The 19,413-nt window shown below is 51.2% G+C and overlaps 3 protein-coding genes across 5 annotated transcripts in view; 1 reads left to right on the plus strand and 2 right to left on the minus strand.

Moving 5' to 3' along the window:
- The window catches only part of CAB39 (calcium binding protein 39), a 44,131-nt gene extending 42,109 nt beyond the window's left edge, over positions 1 to 2,022 (minus strand). Inside the window, exon 1 of one of the 2 annotated variants that reach the window (XM_030954177.1) lies at positions 1,944 to 2,022. The gene's annotated coding sequence lies outside the window, so the exon portion shown is untranslated. Of the gene's footprint in view, positions 1 to 1,258; positions 1,748 to 1,943 lie in introns of those variants that run through there. The other variant, XM_030954178.1, reaches the window with a different exon arrangement.
- On the minus strand, positions 272 to 2,209 carry LOC115907053 (spidroin-1-like). The gene is made up of 2 exons (XM_030954680.1): positions 1,259 to 2,209; positions 272 to 340 (listed from the first exon to the last, which is right to left on the minus strand). Exons 1-2 carry the CDS (start codon positions 2,207 to 2,209, stop codon positions 272 to 274), a joined length of 1,020 nt encoding a protein of 339 aa, XP_030810540.1.
- Positions 2,210 to 16,617: 14,408 nt separating this feature from the next.
- On the plus strand, positions 16,618 to 19,317 carry LOC115906893 (transcription cofactor HES-6-like). Of its 2 annotated transcripts, none has more exons than XM_030954429.1 (4): positions 16,618 to 17,008; positions 17,451 to 17,546; positions 17,698 to 17,773; positions 18,120 to 19,317. In XM_030954429.1, the coding sequence occupies exons 1-4, from the start codon at positions 16,949 to 16,951 to the stop codon at positions 18,533 to 18,535; spliced, it is 648 nt and encodes a 215-aa protein (XP_030810289.1). In that variant the 5' UTR covers positions 16,618 to 16,948; the 3' UTR covers positions 18,536 to 19,317. The 2 variants fall into 2 exon arrangements, with proteins under 2 accessions (XP_030810289.1, XP_030810288.1); XM_030954428.1 differs by having other exon boundaries at positions 16,620 to 17,008; positions 17,695 to 17,773.
- Positions 19,318 to 19,413: the final 96 nt, after the last annotated feature.

Raw genomic sequence — 19,413 nt, forward strand, 5'->3', positions numbered from 1 at the left:
GGGCTTGATAATACCCAAAGAGTGTAATTATCTCTCAAAGACATACTGTCACAAAGTATTATTCAACCGCTGCTTTTATTTGTAAACATATATATTTTTACAAATATAAATTCTGTTTTACACAACTGTGCATTCAATGCACACAGAACACGTCAAAATTTCACAACTTTGTGTCAACATAAAGAAGAGAATGTCATTAAACTTAAAGAGAAAAAAAATCAATGCTGTCAGCCTTCAGAAAAACTCAGCAGCATAGTCCCTATGTACAAACTCACATTTTAACACTGTCCTGCTTGGTCCCAACACCACCAGGCACAAACTCTCCTGTCCCAAGGCGCCTCTGTCGGACCAAGGAAAGCCCCAACTACAGGAATGTTACATTACTAATGCGATCCACATCAAATACAAATAAATTTAAGCCAAAGGCATCCTAGCTGGCTAACCCAATAGTTTCTCACACCACATGAAAACCATGAAGCTAAAACTGTGAAATACAATATTCTTACAGCAGGCAGAAACCTATCAGGACATCATCATGCCACTTACAGGCCACCTTAGCTGCCAATTTCTACAGGACAACTGAAAACAACAAAAAATTTACTCTCTCCTGAGCCCAGAATAGGTACCATGCTTACCCTACTTCATAAAATATTTTGTGGCCTTTTTTTTCCTTCAGGAGTTAAAGGCATGTGCCACATCAACAGGCATTAGGTAATAGCTATTAATTAAAGGTACACAGTGTTTTAAATAGCAAAAATCTATTATTTAAAAGCTACGATACCAAGGTGCAAGCTCAGGATGTTAAATTTCCTCTGACTGCACGAGCTCTAGGTGTTAAAAAGGAAGGCACATTTCCTGATAAACTACACTGCTAAGGATCTTAAATTAAGAGTTTCTGACAGGTAAGTGTTAAAAAAAAACCCACGTGCAGACAAAACTTTACAACATTTTGATGTTAATCAAATTTCATTTCTGATCTACACTGAAACTGTTCTTCCATGCATTATTTGCCTCACTGAAACTGAAGAGCCTAGGTCATGTAATTTAATCTTTGACTCATCATGCAAATTAAATCACACCATTCCCACAAGACAGCATATAGGTTTTAAATAAATCCTGGGCACCTACATGATCCCTCACAAGAAATTAAAAATTTTAAAAAAATTTTTAAATACCTAAACCGGATAGATCCTAGTTTCAGTACCGGCAGCATACCAGGGATTTGCAGGGAAAAAAACAATGGCAAAACTTTTCTTACCCCACGGAGCAGAGATGAGGCCGCGTTAGGTGTCTGTGGGGCAGTCCGCAGAGAGAACAGGCTGCGAGCAGCCCTCCCGCACAGCCACGGCTGCGGAGGCCTAGCGGGGCCACCACAGCAACAACAATTGTAGGAAGAGGCCTCGGAGCCGGACCCCGAGAGGCCGCGCAAGGCAGTGCCAGCCCCGCACCTCCGGCCGCTCCGTGCGTGTTCCCGGGGCCGGAACAAAGAGCGGTGGTCGCGGGCAGCGCCCCCGGCCCGGCGGCGCTGGGACGGGACAGCCGCTGCACGTCCGCCCTCCTCGGGAGCGGCGCGGGCGCTGCGGTTCGCTCCGGGCCGAGCCGTGCGCGGCTTTACGTTGATCGTTCCCCGGCGCGACGTTGGAGCGGCTCGGGGACCGGGGCGCTGCCGCACGGGAAGCGCAGCCCCGGCCGTGCCCTTTCCCTCGGGCTGGCCGGCCGTGCCGCGCGGCACCCCCGGAGCAGCGGCTGCTATCCCCGGAGCTGCCCTCTGCCCAGGCCGGCGGGACTCGGCCGGTCCCTCCCAGCGCCCAGCGGACAAACGGGCCCGGAGCGCGGAGGGCACCGGCCGGGCCGCGCTACCCGCGGCCCGCAGGGCACGGCCCGGCCCCGCGCCGGACAATGCCCCCCGGCCCGCGCCCCCGCAGCCCCGGCCGCCCCAGTACCTGTGCGTCCGGCGGGCCCCGCCCGCCCGCTGGCGGCTCTCGGCTCCGGCGCTGCGGCTGCGGCAGAGGCGGCGCGGCCCCGGCTCGCCCGGCCCGTCCCCCCGCCCCGCGCTCACGGCGTCGCACCGGCCCGGCCCTCCCGCCCGCGCTTCCGCCCGCGCCGCAGCGCCACACCGCCCCCTGCCGCCGCGGAGGACCCAGGCACTGCCGAGCCCGCCGCGCGTCTTGTTATTCCTCGTTTTATTGTTCACGGTGCTTTTCGTCATTATTGGAGTCACAGAGCCAGCAGGGCTGGAAGAGACCTTTCAGATCACCCGGTCCAACCATGGTACATGCCACTGTACCCCTAAGCCACTAAACCACATCACCCAGCACCAGGTGTAGGTGCCTGTTGAGCACCTCCAGGGTGGGGACTCCACCGCCTCCCTGGCAACCTGTTCTGATGCCTGACCCCCTAAACAGGGAAAAATATGTTTTAATATTTAATCGGATTCTCCTGCCTCAGCTTAAAGCCATTTCCTCTGGTCCTGCAGACACGGCAGAAGAGACCAGCCCCGTCTCACTACAGCCTCCTGACAGGGGTTGTACAGAGCAAGGAGGTCCCTGCTGAGCTCCTGGAGACTGAACAGCCCCGGCTCCCTCAGCCACTCCTCACCAGACAAGTGTTCTAAATCTCTCTAAACCTTGGTGCCCTTCTCTGGACACACTCCAGCACTTCAATGTCCTTTTTAAAGTGAGGGGCCCAAACCAGCATGCAGAACTCAAGGTGCAACCTATTCCTTTATTCTTTATTAGTAGTTAACTGCCTTTGTAATTACTATTTAAATTTTATTTATTGGTATTTATTCATTTGTTATTTGTATTTGCTATTTTTTTCACCATTTTCCCGCCCTCTGCCCTGCCCTTTTGCAGACCCTTTACACTATTTGTAGTGTCACAAAACTTCTTTTCCATGCGGTGACCCTCAGGGCCTCAGTGTGGGGTTGGAACTCGGCATGGTGCCTTGGATGTGCTCTGATTGTCCTGCTGCATCAGGTGCTGCTGATTTACAGCCTGCAGGTTTCCTGCACTCCCCAACATAGCATGGAAGGATTCCAGACAGTTTCCTGTCCCTGTGTGTAATACTCATCTATTACTGGCACTGTGACAAATGCAAATTAGCCTGGATGGAGGAAAGCCCACACCTCTCCCAGCACAGATCAAGTTGATATTGTCCATTAGTGCGATATAATACATTTAAAGCAGAAAATACATTTTTAATGGAACAAGTCATGAATTTCTTACAAGCCACGAGGTGAAACCTTGCCCCAGGAGGTCTGATGCAGCACCAGCATGCAGCCACGTGGGACCTGCATCCCAAAATGTTCATAAACTTCTCGTGAGCCAACAGCTTCTATCTTGAGCTTCTTCTTGATTACTTGTCTGCACATCCCCCTGCTGCACTTCCCTGTCCCACTGCTGGGGAGGTTTGGGTTGGGCTCCTCGATGTTGCTGCTCTGAGCTCCACACATCACAGTTCCCTGGCTGCTGAACCTCAGATGTTGGTGGGCACAGCTGCCTCTGGCCTCTTGGGGGGTCTCCATCAGCTCTGGGCTACAGCTCAGACATGGAAAATGCATCTGAGCACACCTGCAGCCACCCCAGCATCCAGCTGCAGGGGAGCAGAGGGGCTGGCACTGGGCAGTGGGACAGGCTGGTTCACAGGACACTTCCCTGGACAGGTACCAGGGGCTCCAGGTCCAGCCTGGCACCATGCTGGAGCCATGGGGGGCTGCCCCAGCCAATCCTGCCATGCTCAGCACCCCAGGGGACAGGACATGGGGGTATAAACAAGTGTGTGTGCATGCATAGCATTTATTTATATCTAGCATTTATTTATATCTAGCATTTAATTATATCTAGCATTTATTTATATCTACCTCCTAATGTTTATTATATTTATTAATTAATATTTATTATATTTATTCCTAATTTTATTACATTTATCCCTCCTATTTATTATATTTGCCTCCTAATATTATTTATAGCTACCTCAAATATTTACTTGCTGTTGCAGGAAGATGTAAGAGATGCAGCACCGCTGGACCTGAAGCAGGAGGGGTTGTGGTGCCTGGGTGAGGTGATGGGACCTCGACTCACAGCGTGTGGTCAGCAAAATTTTGGCATATATCCCACTTGTGAGCTGGGAATAGTTGATCTCAAAGCCAACATGGAAAGGGTGTGAAAAATTGTGAACCCATACTTAGGCGAAAACCATTGGAGTTTAAACATAATAATCAGGGTACTGAGGAGAGAGGAGGAGGAGTTCAAGGCAAGCACTGTTAAAGGAATTCAATATCAGCTCCTGGAGGATAGACACTACTGCTCTACAAATGACCATTGGAAAGGAGACCAGGCCAGAAATGGGTTCAGTGCAATCACCATCCCTGCACACTGCAGAGAAATCCCTGAGCAGAGAGAACATGATTTTCCTAAGCTCTTAGAAGCAGGGATTAAATACAGCATGTGAGAGGGCTCTTGGCACACTAATGATTTGCTAATTCACAGCCATGACTGAGAGAGGCATTGTGAATTAATTAATCCTTGCAAATTAGGAAGTGAGTAAACATTAAAAAAATCCAAGTTACTTCACTGGGGAAAAGAAAAGTTATTTAGAAAGGCAAGCATGCAGGTGCTTTGCTTAGGAAGGACAGAGCTGAATGGGATCCTGGGCCTTTCTGCTGCAGGTGGGAGGCTCAGGGAACCCTTCATCTCAGCTTTAACTCCTCCCATCACCATCCCGCACTGAAAAATAGCAAAACTGGGGAAAAACAATATGTCAGCCTGTGAAGTTACCCCTTCTTCAAGCAGCTCCATTTTGCTGCCTTCTTTTCTCCCTTCAGCCCTTGCCTCATGCAGGGCAGCCATTCCTTCCTAGGGTGCCATGGCAGCTCTGGGGCTGGTTGCCCCTGGCTCTCCACAAGGCCCTGTAGCCATTTCCTGCTCTATCTTCTCTTTTCCATGGCACACAAAGGCCCTTTCCCCTCGTGGGTTCCTCTCCTGTCCCCACTGTCCTGCTGGCAGCAGGCCCTGAGCGCCCCTCATGTCCCTCACAGGCCCCGATGCCCCTCATGTCCCCTGCAGGCCCTGGGTGCCCCTCATGTCCCACACAAGCCCCGAGTGCCACTCACCTCCCACACAGGCCCCAAGTGCCCCTCATGTCCCACACAAGCCCCGAGTGCCACTCACCTCCCACACAGGCCCCGAGTGCCCCTCACATCCCACACAGGCCCTGAGTGCCCCTCACGTCCCCTGCAGGCCCCAAGTGCCCCTCATGTCCCACGCAGGCCCCAAGTGCCCCCCATGTCCCTCACAGCGTCCCCCCAGCCCTTGCAGCCGGCCATGCACTTTGGGGTGTCACTACACAAAGTTTTACTGGCAGGGTCACAGCTGGAGCTGTGTCACACAGGTGTCACAGGTGTCCAGCAGGAAGCCAGAGCTCCAGCTGTGCTGGGAGCAGGGCAGGGAGCCCTGAGGTAACTCCTGTGCTGTGGGTGTGTCACCCACACCATGGGATGGAGGGGCTCTGGACCTCCATGGCCTTCTGACACAGATGTTATGTTTGCCCAATTATCCCTTCATAAAAAAACCAAACAATATTTAAGATAGCAGCCATTTTAATTGAATAATTTAGAGAATATATATTGACAATATAATTTGATTAAAATAAGGGATAATTTGGTTCAGATAATAGCGCATAAGCAAAAGATAACCGCGGGGTACGGAGTGCAGGGCTCTTGGACCCCGGCCACCTCACGTACAAGCTTGCCAAGGGACGATTCACCCCTTATAAGCCAGGTGTCAATATCATCTCCTCCCATTTTCGATTCATCACTCTTCCGTCTCCGCCCTCATCACCACCTTTACGGCGCATGCTCCATCACTCGTTTGGTGGTCGCACAAGTCTTTGGGGGTCGTCCTGATGAAGGCCTCTCCTCTTCCTCTTTTGTCCTTTAGTTCACCTTTGGGTTACGCATGCGCACCAAGCCAATATAATGTAAGCCAAAACTAACATTCTACTATATTTTAGCATCAAAGCAATAAATCTCTTATAATTAGCATTTTCCTGGGACCCAACCAGATTTTCTCCTTTTTGTTAACTTTGGTAACCATTATCTCTTGCTATTTCCTTCTATCCTGAACATCTGCAGGAAAGGGGTGTAGAGCCCCTCCTCTCGCTTTTCTTTTTGGCATTTCAACTTTTTAACTGTTTTATTATTTCCAAATATTGATTACTGCATCCATATTTATTACTCTTTCAATTTTATAAGCACGAATCATACCTATTTACCACACAGATCATCTCAAAATACACTCTGGGGCCTCATGCCAGCTGTCTGGAGGGGCACACGAGGAGGGGAGAACAGAACCAGCAGCCTGGTGATGTTTAACTGGGCATGGAGCGGTGTGATTCCCAGAGGACAGCCTGTGCTCCTGGCTCCTGACAAGGCGCTTCAGGGAGGAAATATTAGAAGTAGGGACAATTGCAGTTATGCTGAATTTCTTCTGTTTAAAGTTCAGCAGAAGAAGAATCCTGAGTCTTTCCATGGACTTTGAACCAAGCTGCAGTGGCTGAATTTAATCACCAGGTTTCACAAGTGCCTGTGACAGTCCCTGAAACTGCATTTCACCCGTTACTGCCTGGAGACAATCACTGCAGACTCCTAAAGCTTTTCTCAAAGAAACATCTGTGGGTATTTTTTTACCTTTCAGTTCATTCAATTAATACATAGCGAGCAGACTCACACCTCCCCCCAAAATCCTATTTACGGTAGAAAACACAATTAAATGTAATTGTCTTTCATATCAGTTAGGAGGTTTTTTCCTCATCGACATTCCATGATTTATCTTTAATTCAAGGTTCCATTTCAGAATTAGAACACATTTTAAAAACATTATAGCAAACCACAATAGCTAAGGGTTAGCATATAAACATTGTCAGGAAAAAAAAACAATTACCTGAACAATCATAGAAAAAAATCTGTTGCAAATCCCTTTCCCGGAGAGCAAGTCATTTTAATAAACTTTTTATTACTGTGGAACAATTGAAAGTTATCTGTAAAGCACAGCATCCATTCCAGGGAGGATCTACTACTAAAGCCAAAACCAGGTTTCCATTGGCATTGTAAACATGAAAGGAAGTAAGTCATCCCAAGAAACAGCACTAGTGTAAAATGTATTTCCTGAGCTAAAACCAAAAAACCAAAACACCATGCACAAAAGTCTAGTCAAGTACAGCCATTAATTCAATAGAACTGGAAGCAAATACACTAAGAATCCCAAATCAAGCAGAAAGACAAAAGGCTGTGAACACTGCTGAAAATTATTGTTGGGTTATTCTTTTTAGATGCTTTCCCTCTTTTTTTACATTTTAAAGAAATTACAAGGTGACTAACTTGGTTCCTATTTAAGCAGTGCCTGTTAAACTCTGAAGCTCACAGCCTCTGGATAACACTGCTGTGCACTTGCTTACCCCTTTACCCCTTCAAAGGGCTTTGCAGAAATGAATTAATTAGCTCTTACAGCAGAAAACTGTGAGGGCTTCGGCTGGATTCAGGCTCAGCTAGCACAGGAGCCCTGGCAACATCACTTGACAACACCAGCAAATACACACACGACCTGTCCTGAGACTCTCTAAAGCTTTTCTGCAGCTCTCCTCCTGCTCCTGATGGGACCCCTGGCTCCCAGTGAGGAGAGAACCCCAGAGCTCTGTTGTCTCAACCTTCCAAGGCATGCACTGCTTTGGAAAAGGGCTACAAAACTGTATCATCTGAAAGTTGTCTGTGTGCAGGTGTGAGAGGGCATCACTGTCTGCACGGGTGTGTACAGACACACCTGGAATGGGGAGAGGGGCTGAAACATCTTTGAAACACAACAAGAGGGGGTGAAACATCATCTTTGAAAGACACCCAGCTGATCACAGGTATTCTTCTGGAAAAGCCCTTAGGGAATTCATGTGTCTCGTGGCCTCTTTTGCTTTTTGACAGAGCAAACCCAGGGCACAGCTCCTGATGTTAAAAATCAACAAGCAAGAAAAAAGGGATTGTGGCAGCAGGGGTTTTATTATTATTTTACATGGCCTTGTTAGGGAGAAGCCAAAACAAGTGCAAACTCTGCTTTTCTTCTTCCCAGACCAGCCCATGTAGCAGCATCCACCTTCTCACAGTCCTGGTTGCTCTTCATCTTGTCAGGGCCATGGTTTTCCTACCCCAAGGTGACTGTGCCCCAAGAACTAGCAACCTTTTGGTTCCTCCACAGCAATGAGAAATGCTCATCCCTGTAATAAAGGAGTGTCTCCTAGATACACCTGAAGAGCGGGGGAAAAAGTGAAGAAATTGAAGAGGAAAGTTGGTTTAAAGCAGACAGTATTCATAAACAAAAACAAAATAGTATAAAACCTTTTGCTTTAATTGGTAAAAAAATAGTTACAAACATAGAGATTAAAAAAGAAATCTTAGAGAACATCATGAGGCTTTCTACACTATGCAGGATGGACTTGGCTCACACAGAGCAGAGACCCTGCAGCTCATGCCTTCCCCTCCTCAACCCTCCCATTTTCCACTGTCACAGCAGCAGCCAGGCTGTGCCAAGACAGGACCACAAAGTGCCAAACACCCAAGTGAGCATTTCCCACTTCCTGGGGTGCTGCAACCCCAGCCCTGCAGCAACAGAAGCGGGCAGCGGGTCGGGAATGCTGCTGTAAGGGCAGTGCCCCCCTGGCAGCCCCAGAGCCAGGGCCAGGACAGCACACAGGTCACCCTCCTGCAGAGCACAGCCCCATTCCTGCTGACAAGGTGTCCTGTGCCAGGGCTCAGGATGTGGTGACAGCACACGTAGACATGCAGACTATAAAAAGCAGGCGTTGGCGTGTGGCCAGGCTGGCACAAAAGCCACATTTACTCACAGAAGAGATATTTTGCTCACAAAGATGAATCTTAACCCACATCACTCTGCAGCCTCAAGACCTGAGAAGCTAAGAAGAAACAGGCAGTGTGGGAAGTGCAGAGGCTGCAGCGTGGGGTGTGCAGGGTGCTGAGCCTGGGGGTCCAGCGTGGGGGGAGTCAGGCATCCATGCTGCTGTCAAAGTCAAGCTTACTGAATAAACTGAGCACTTGGCTTATTCCATTAGAGATCAGGCTTGTTATCAGGTGACATCTGGTAACATCTCACACACACTGAGTGTGAGAACACCCAGCACTGCTCTCCTGAATGAAATAACACACCCAGAGTGTGAGAACACCCAGCACTGCTCTCCCGAATGAAATAAATCAAGGCATGCTGCATAAAGCAAGTTCAAGTGTTCTCCTTGAATGGTCCCTCAAAGTCTCCTGTGCTCTCCTCATGAAGCTTGGGTCTTTTCCCTTGTACCACCTCTGCAGCCTGGTCTCTGGTCTGTGTGAGCCAAGTCCATCCTAGATGGCGTTTAAAACCTTGTGATGTTCTCTAATTATTTTTTTTTAATCTGTATTTTTGTAACTAATTTTTTACCAATTAAAGCAAAGCATTTTATACTATTTTGTTTTTGTTATGAATTCTGTCTGCTTTCTAAAACCAACTCTCCTCTTCAATTTCTTCCCTTTCCCCCCATCTTCAGGTGTATCTAGGAGACACTCCTTTATCACACAGATGAGCATTTCTCATTGCTGTGGAGGAACCAAAAGGTTGCTAGTTCTTGGGGCACAGTCACCTTGGGGTAGGAAAACCATGTCCCTGACAAGATGAAGAGCAATCAGGACTGTGAGAAGGTGGATGCTGCTACATGGGCTGGTCTGGGAAGAAGAAAAGCAGAGTTTGCACTTGTTTTGTCTTCTCCATAAGGAAGCCATGTAAAATTCAGCACAGGCAAGGGGCTAACCCTTACAGCCTGCCACCACCCACGAAGCTTATCAGATTTTCTGCTTCCTATAAGGTGCTTTTGGCCCAGGAGCTGTGTTTCAAGCACTCTGGCTGAGAAGCAGCAGATAAGATTTCCTGTGGGGCCTGGAGCGCTGCTAACCTGCCGGGCAGGAGACAGCTTGAGCAATGGCAAGAGCATCAGCTGATCCTTAACACCAAGGCTGCATGGGGGTGTGTGAAAGAAAAGCTGAGAATTACTCAGCTGGTACCAGCCTTGTAATTATTTCCTGTCCCAGGAGTTCACTCCCAAAGATGGTAGAGCCAGCTGCTACCCAGGAGGCTGAGCTGGGGCCAGAGGGGTTTGGTGCACTTGGTAAAGGAGATGGATTTAGAGACGTCAACAGAATTTCCAGATGTTCAGTGCTACTTTTGGAGCTGGGCTTTCTCTGTGATGCAAATACTTCATGTGGCTCTGTCCAATGCCATGTATGACCTCTCTCTCTTCAGCTGTAGCAGGAGGAGCAGGTGAGCTCCCAGCTGCACTCCTCCCCTGCCCACACCACAGTGAACTCACAGGCTTTGATAGGCCACCACAGACTCCAACCTCATCTGCCAGGTGCCCTGTGCCTCTTCCCCAGTCACCACACAAGGCTCACCTAGCCACCAACTCCATCACCTCCCAGCCCTCTGCCAGAAACTGTGGCCTGGCACACACAGTGTCACTCCATCCCCAAGGATCCCAACACAGAGAGTGTCAGGAACAGCCTTCCCAGCACAGCCATGGCTTCCCTCTGCCAGCTCTGATGGTGATCTTGGGCCCACCTCCCATCGTGGGTGGTGTCTGCTCATTGGGACTGTGCTCTCAACACAGCAAATGCTCTTCCCCACATCACAAGAACAGATAAATCATCCTTTGCTTTTCTGACCAACCAATGCTCTTCCCCACATCTGCTCACTGGGACTGTGCTCTCCCAATGCTCTTCCCCACATCCCAAGAACAGATAAATCATCCTTTGCTTTTCTGACCGACCCATGCTCTTCCCCACATCTGCTCACTGGGACTGTGCTCTCCCAATGCTCTTCCCCACATCCCAAGAACAGATAAATCATCCTTTGCTTTTCTGACCGACCCATTTCCAGCACCATCCTGTCCTGGACGGGATGCAGGACGTGTTCCTCCTGCAAACGCTGCTGCTGCACGGGGCTGAGATGGGCCATGGCAGGTCCAACATGCAGAACTGAGGCCAGTCAGGAGAGGTGGCCCTGGTGCCCCCGGGCCACCCAGCAGTGAGTAATCTGCGGCTGGGTGCCGAGTGCCGGGAGCCAGCCCGCCTGCCCCGGCTCCGCCTGCACCCCAGTCACCGCACTGGCACGTCCTGCTGCTCCTCGCATTCCTCCCGACAGAACAGCCCTGGTGAAGCAGGGCTTCAGCACAGCCTGCCTGGGGGTTGTGGCTACTGAGAAACATCCAGATTTAAACGTTTTGAAGGAGAGCGTTACTCCTTTTAAAACCTCAGCCTTGAGCCAGAACCAACCTTCTGAAAAAGCTTGACAAACCCCTCTTTATTCAGGAGTAAAGCCCCTGTAAAGCAGCCTCTCCCTAGGGAGTGTTTGTTCATGGCAGGGCAGGCCTGGAGCCCGAGCCCAGGGAGGGGGCACAGGGTGCAGAGGGCACCCCGTGGTCACACATCAGGGCCAACCCACAGCCTGTGCTGGCAGCAGCCACTGTCCCCACCTCACCCTGCCCACTGCCAGCCCTGCACTTTGCTCCTTGCTGCCCAGAGCCCACACCACATGGTGAAAGCAGAGCTGCTGTCAGAAACCAGCCCCAGCAAACCCACAGACACCTGGGAGGGATGGACGGGAGGACCCTGGAGCAGGAGCCCTTTCCCTGCCTCTGAGAGCCTCCCTGGCACTGCTGGGGCCAGGCACCCCAGCTCCACACCCCAGAGCAGCTGCAAGCAGCCTGGAGACAAACCGAGCCTGGATCATCTCCAGCCTGGAGAAAAGAGGGATCAAATAGTCCTTCTGTGACCCACAGTGCAGACCGAGCAGTGCTCAGGAACCTGCCCGGCTCTCCTCCCACTCTCCCACAGCAAACCCATCCCTTAACGAGGCCATTCATTAACCAGCCAGGGCCGAGGCTGGGCTTGCCTCAGTACTGCACAAGGCTCCTTGTGAGCCCTGTTCTGAGCTGGTGCCCACAGTATCACCCCAAGCTTCAGGAGGCAGGGAGCACCAGCCTGGGCGGGCACACAGGGCTCTGTGCAGCATCCTTCCTGCAGCATGGAACTCCTCATCCAGCTGAGATGCCTCCTGCTTCCCAGCTGCCATGCAGAAAGGGCTCTGCTGGCAGGAGGAACACAGCTGACACCCCCAGCAGGGCTTTGGGCTCCTTGCCCCCGTGCTTGGCCTCCAAAGAAGCTCAACTCACCTGGCTGTCCCCTCCGGCCCTGAACAGGGAAGAGGAAGAGCTGTCCTGGCACATGGCAGCCTCGCTGGCAGGAGCAGCTCTGCCCTGCCCAGAACCCAGAGAAAATGGACTGGGGCGGAGATGAAGCAAGCTGAAAATTGCAGGAATTAGAGGAACAATCACAGAGCTCCTCAGCCTTAACATCAAACTGGAATTAATTACTCTCTTATGTGAATTCTCTTGGCTCAGCTTCTTTTTCTCTGTTCTTCTCACTTGTTTCCTACAAAGTGCTTCAGCAGAAATATTACCAGCTTTCATGGAAAAATCTTATTTGAAATTATTTTATCAGCCAGAAAGAAGGGGAATGAAAAGTTCTCTCAACATTTTTTCTTTCATTAAAATAAACTTTTTTTTCCCCTGTCAAAGTCAGTTTTACAAGGCTATTTCAACTAGACATAATCAATAGGATTGGAAGAAGATTATTATTATTATTATTTATTACTTTTTAATTACTTTTTAAATACTTTAGTATTATTTTATTATTATTATTATTAGTAGTAGTAGTAGTAGTAGTAGAAGCTGTTTCTTAAAAACCTAATCAAAGACATCCCTCCTGTACTATTATTATTATTATTATTATCATTATTACTATTACTATTATTATTATTTTATTGGTAGAAGCTGTTTCTTAAAAGCCTAATCGAAGATGTCCCTGCTGTCCCACAGTCCCTTCTCTGGTGCTGCCTTGTCCTGAATGTGGGAAAGCCCTGGCCAGCCCAGGGGTGCCTGCCCTGCATCTCGAGGGTTCCATCCAGCCCAGAGATGCCTGCCCTGCATCCCGAGGGTTCCATCCAGCCCAGAGATGCCTGCCCTCCATCCCGAGGGTTCCATCCAGCCCAGAGATGCCTGCCCTGCATCCCGAGGGTTCCATCCAGCCCAGAGATGCCTGCCCTCCATCCCGAGGGTTCCATCCAGCCCGGAGGTGCCTGCCCTGCATCCCGAGGGTTCCATCCAGCCCAGGGGTGCCTGCCCTGCATCCCGAGGTTTCCATCCAGCTCAGGGGTGCCTGCCCTGCATCCCGAGGGTTCCATCCAGCCCAGGGGTGCCTGCCCTCCATCCCCTGTGCTGCTCCGTAGCACAGCCGGGCTGCAGAGCGCCTCAGCAGGGATGGATCCCTGGCCGCATCTCCGTGCTGGACGCCCAGAGGGAGCACAGGGGGCAAGGAAGGGACACTGCTCTTGCAGCCCGGTCAAATTCCCCCGTCCCGTGGCCACCGGCTGCCCCCGCGCCCTCGCTGGCGGGGCCGGGGGCTGCTGCCCATTTCTCTGCTGGTGATTAGATTGTTCACGGCTCTGGGGTTTGTTTGAATAAGCGCCTTTGTTCGGCGGCGCTTTCCCACGTCCCCCGCCCGCTCGGCAGTCGCGTGTCCCGAGGCTCAGAGGAGCCCCGGCCGCCGCTCCCCGAGGAAAGTCCTGTGCGGAGCAAGACATCTGCGCCCGAGGGAACCTGCCAACATCTGCCACACTTTCCCCCTTCTCAACGGCCTTTCTTTCCCTCTTAAATACTGCAGGAACAGATGTTAAAAGTTGTTTTCTTTCTCCGCAGTGTGAAGTGTAGACAAATAGCCAAAAAAAAAGGGAAAATTCTAAGCAGCGCTCACCCCTCTCTCTTTCCTTTTTTTTTTTGGAAAGCCCAGGAAAAAAAGGGAGGCTTTGTTTACAAAGGAGAATCCCCTTTTCAGTGAAACCTGGCAGTGGCAACGCCAAAGGAAAGCGGGAGTTCGCAGAAAGCTCCTGTAATGCTCATTAGCATGGGGCTGTTTGTTGGGTCCCTGCAATCCCCGGCACAGATGTCAGCCTTGCCCAAAGCCGGGGCAGCTCTCCCGCCCGCACCCCCGCCTCCGAAATAAAGGCTTTTGCCGTGACTGAGAGGTGTAAAATAACTGTTTACAGCCAAAGCTGCTCTTCTTTTGCACTGCGGCGCTGTCTTACAAATGAACCTTGAAATGAGCTCGCCTGCAGCAGATGCCCGTGGGCAAGGCGAGGGGCTGCGGGGCCCAGCTGGGCTGGGCACGGGCTGGCACCCGGGGCCACCCCGCTGCCCCTGGCCTGTCCCCCCAGCCCGGTGTGCCCTGTCCCCCCAGCCCGGTGTGCCGTATCCCCCCCAGCCTGGTGTCCCCTGTCCTCCCAGCCCAGTGTCCCCTGTCCCCCCAGCCCGGTGTCCCCTGGCCACCAACTCACCTGGGCTCCCGGGAACAGCCCCGGAGCTCGGGCAGCTCGCAGCACAAAGGGGGCAGGAGGGAGGGCGAGGCAGCAGCCACGAGCAGAGGCCAAGGGAGGGAGAGAGGCTGAGGAAGGAGGTGCTGCCATCACAGACACTGAGATGTCCTGGTGGCACTGTCCTGGCCAGCCTCCGGGCCACCACCATGGGGCACACACCGCTCCCTGCAGCAGTGCCAGCAGGCACGGGACACGCTTTTGAGAGATTTTGGCTAGTTCTGGATTTGCTGACCCCCCTGCTGTGCTCAGCTGGGCCAGGAGCTGAGTTGATCTCAGCCTCTCCCTGCTGCCCTGGGTGCTTTGGGAAGGTGCTGCTCTCTGCACAAGGTGGAGGGAGATGGGCAGGCACTGCCAGCCTGGGCACAAAACACAGAGTGTGCTCTGTGCCCCCTGCCCCAGCCCAGCCCTGCCTCCTCCAGGCCGAGCTGCTGCAATCATGTGGCCTCAGCTACACCTTTTACAAATAGCAGCAACAATCCATTTCCTTGGGCTGGAAAAAGCTTGGAAAACCAAAGGAGTCTTCACAGGTGAGGAGCCTGGGCTGGCTGATGTGGGGCCTCCTGCATGGGGTGGTGGGATCTCCTTTTGCTGTCTCTGAGGACAACACCCCAGAGATAAGAATCCCACTCCTTTACCTGGCACAAAGGATAAGTTGTGAACTTTCCCCTCCCAACCCTCCTCTCCCAGGACAACCACCACCCCAGCTCATCCCAGGCCATTGCCAAAGTAGGGCACTTATAAAACCAAGGAACTGCACCCCAGCTCTGCATGTGACTGCCAAACAGCCTCTGCCTGCCAGGTCCCACGGCTGGGGACACGCTTTGGTGATGAGCCCAGGCAGCCGGGCGTGCAGACGTGCTGCAGGTATGTTTGCATCGACACACTCACACCCACACGGCGCTTGAGCAAGGAGCAGCGTGATGTCCTCGCTGCTGTCACTGGGGAATGTCCCCACCCAGAGCTGCAGGGACACAGGGCTCTGCAGCCACACACCCTCTGCCTTACAGAGATGTTTCTGTAAAACACTTGTGGAGTGTTCTGTTCCTGTGGCTGTACTGAAGACCTGGGTACCTCCAGCCAAAGTAAACCTATGTATAGCCTGCATTGTAGAATGCTGCTCTTACTTTTTATTTATTCAAATAAAATATGTCTTTTTCCCAGGAGCTGGGAAATTCCCCCAGTGCATTGGGAGGGCCTGCAGTGCTTCTGAACCGCTGCAGCTGCTTCCTTTCCACTTCAATAAGGTGACACATTCAACACCAATCCAAAGGGCTTCACCTGTGGGACTCAACAGGACACTGCCAAATCCTGCTCATCAGCAAAGCAGCTGCAGAAAGCAGATGCAAGGTCATGAAAATGCCTTCATATTCTCCCCCAAGCCAGGCAGAAGTGAGGAAGTATAAAAGTGCATTCTCACCCCACACCAAGCCTCCTCAAAAGGCCCCTCATGCCCTGCCCCAGCATTCCAGAGCAGCAAACAGACAAACCCCCTTCCTCACAAAGCCACCCAAGCCTCGCAGCATGGGGGGAAAACCCAGAGAAGTAAAGCTTCCACAGGGCTAACTCAGCCCTAGGTTTGTTAGTATCTTCCATACCCTGTACATTTAATATTAAATTCTGCAGAGCAGCCAAAAACTAGAAGAGTTACATATTACCTACATCCACCCAGGTGCAACAGATAAGTCAGGTTCCCAGGAGGTAAATAAAGCTCCCATGTTTTCCCTAGAGGATTTCTGTGATGGAAACAACCTTCCTTCGGGTGTCTGCTGTCAACAGTTTTGAATCGATCATCATTTCCTTGTAACGATAATCCCTGGGAGCAGCAACTCCTCGCTGAAGTACTCTATTCTTAAATTAAGAGCCTGTTACAATGATGTGAAACGACTGGGGTCAGGTTAGCAGGTAAAAACAAGCATGGCTTCAAGGAGATAGAGGAGAAAAAGATGAGTGGAAGGCATTTTCCCAGGTGTAATTCAACCGCTTCCCGGCCATTGTGTCCCTCCCTGGGAATCTGTGCGAAGGGAACGAGGAGCCGTGCAAGCTGCTCCGAGCGCGCCCATTCTCCTCCCCTTCTCCTCGAACAAAGGATCCCTCCAAAGCCCAGCGTCGGAGGCCGGACATCTGTCGCCGTTTGGGGGGGCCGGCGTGGTCATTGAAAAGAAGCAGTGACCTGTCAGCTTTGATTGATGGCCACAAACCTCCGGGCTCGACCCCTCGTGTGGGAAAAGAAGTCCCGCCAAGGAAAGTTGCCTTTCAGATGCTAATTCGGGGTTATAAATACAGCCGAGGAGCAGCGGAGCAGCAAAGAGCCCATCTGGAAGGGGAGCGAGCCACTGCCCGAGCGCCTCCTTCCCATCCCATCCCATCCCATCCCATCCCATCCCATCCCATCCCACCCATCCCATCCCATCCCGTCCTACGAACCTGCCTGCCCCAGGATGACGGCCACGGCCACCACGGGCACGCACAAGGTGGCCAGCACCAAGGAGGAGAGGAAGGTGAGTGTCCCCTGAGCTGGCCATGTGAATGAGGGGTGCCAGCCACTGCTTCCAGGGCACAGGAAGCGCTTTAGATTTAGATCGATGCTTTAGCTTTTACTGATAACAGCTTCTACCGTCACAAACGCTTTTTCTCCTCTTAGAAAGATGTTTTCTCTGATTTTAACTCATGTGGGTGTTTTTCTGCTTCCTTCCTATGCCTCCTCTCTGTTTGGATCGGGTGAAGTGAGTTTCTGTGTTTGAAACGATTGGAAGTGGGAGAAGGGAGAGGTGATGCCACCTCAGGGATGGGCACACGCTCCATCCACACCTTGTCCCTGCTGAGCAGTGTCACCCTGCGCTGGCTTCACACAGGGAAGGGATCTCTGGCATTGCTGGACCGCAGCAGGGAGAGGAAATGAAAATATCAACTGTGATCTTTCCTGCTCCTTTTCTTTGCCAGTTAAGGAAACCCCTCATTGAGCGGAAGCGAAGGGAAAGGATTAATAACTGCTTAGACCAGCTGAAGGAGACTGTTGTGGGTGCATTTCACCTGGATGTAAGTGCTCATTTTGTGCTGCTTTTTGTCCTTCTGCTGGTGGGAAATTGGGTTGTGGGGAGAAGAAGGGAAATGCTTCATCTTTAGAGAAACTGGGCATGGTGCAAACCCTTCTTTGCCTCTAACTGCTGCGTTCTTTCCCTATCAGCAGTCTAAACTGGAAAAAGCAGACATCCTGGAAATGACAGTGAAGCACCTCCAGAACATCCAGAGCAGCAAGATGCTGGGTGAGTGCCGGGTCCCTTTCTCTGTGCCTGGTGCCTTACCCGATGCCAGCGGGGCTGATCCCTTGGCACAAGCCCCTTTCAGACCGCCAGGCCCAGGCTGCTGCCGGGCTTTGGCTTCCTCCACTAGATGGGGAGATGGAGCCGGGCACTGCTGAATCCACGGAAGGCGTTTTTCCCTTCCAGAGCCGATTTCTGCTTTTTGGTGCAGTTTTGCCTCGGAGCAGGGCACAGGGCTCAGCCCCCGCTCACCTTTTCCCCGCAAACAAAGCATCTCTAAAGCGCAGAGGTGCTTCAGACACCGCCCGGTGGCCCTGCCCCGCTCACCCTTTGTGTCTGTCCCGCACAGCCGACTCCAAGGTGGGGCTGGAGGCGCAGCAGAGGTACAGCACCGGCTACATCCAGTGCATGCACGAGGTGCACAACCTGCTGCTCACCTGCGAGTGGATGGACAAGAGCCTGGGGGCGCGGCTGCTGAACCACCTGCTCAAATCCCTGCCCCGCTCGGGCAGCCCGGCTCAGCAGCCGCTCCCGACACACAAAAGTGCCCCGAGCCCCAAGGGCAGCGCCCGGGGCACAAACCCGGCACAGGAGCGCCTCTGCCCTGCGGAGAACAAGCAAGCTGCCAAAAATCCCCTCCAGCTGCCCTCGCTGCCGCTTTGCAACCAGCTTGATGCTGCACCTCCTCCCAGACAGGTTCTGCAGCCAAATTTTTCCCATAACAGCCCCAGAATGGGGTCGTTAGATATGTGGAGACCGTGGTAAAGTGTGCTTTCCGTTTTTGTCCTAACCTTAGACGCTCTCACGTATGTATCTTATAGATATGTTTCTTTAAAACACTTGTGGAGCAAATCTGTTCCTGTAGGTGTACTAAAGACCTGGGTACTTCAAACCGAAGTAAACCTATGTGTAGCCTGCATTGTAGAAGGCTGCTATTATTTCTTATTTATTTAATACATCTAAATTATTGTCTAGAATCCTCTCGTGCTCTTTAGTGTATAATAATGATATAGTTTTCTTGTCTTACATTCTAAAATAATTAACTTTCTATTAATAAAAATACAAGCCAATAAGCAACAAACCTCTCTGGAATCAAATTTACCTTCAGATCTCACATAAGCCATTGAGATCCCTTTGTTGGATAAAAGGGTAAGCAACAGGCCTCTTCTGCTTTGTATTTTTAATATCATCCCTGTGCAGTGTAGGAGATTCCAGTGTTGAGTCCTGTAAAAATGCTGCAATTATTAGGAGAAAAAAAAAAAAGCGAAAAAGGGAGAGACTTGGTCTGGACTTTTTAGGCTGTTTAGAAATGCTCTGTGGGTTGCTCACTCAGGCTTTGCTGTTCCCAGCCTGACATTGCTCTACAGCTTGTGAGTACATATGTGTATATATATATATATATATATATATATATGTTACATATAGTTATAGTTAGGGATTTTCTTTTTGTTTCCATAACTAAAAGTTCTAAATAAACCTTTTGAAGATAACGACTGACATTTCTCCCGGCCTTGTCCTGTGTGCTCTGAATAAAGAGTGTTTGAGCATCTGCTTGGCTTTGCTTCTTTCACCAACAGTTTTTCCTGCATGCAGTTGGAAGGGCTGGTTTGGGGGCTGCCCCTGACTCTGTGTAGGAAAGCAGC

This window comes from Camarhynchus parvulus, chromosome 9 (assembly GCF_901933205.1).
Source record: "Camarhynchus parvulus chromosome 9, STF_HiC, whole genome shotgun sequence".
In the NCBI taxonomy this organism is placed as follows: Eukaryota; Metazoa; Chordata; class Aves; order Passeriformes; family Thraupidae; genus Camarhynchus; species Camarhynchus parvulus.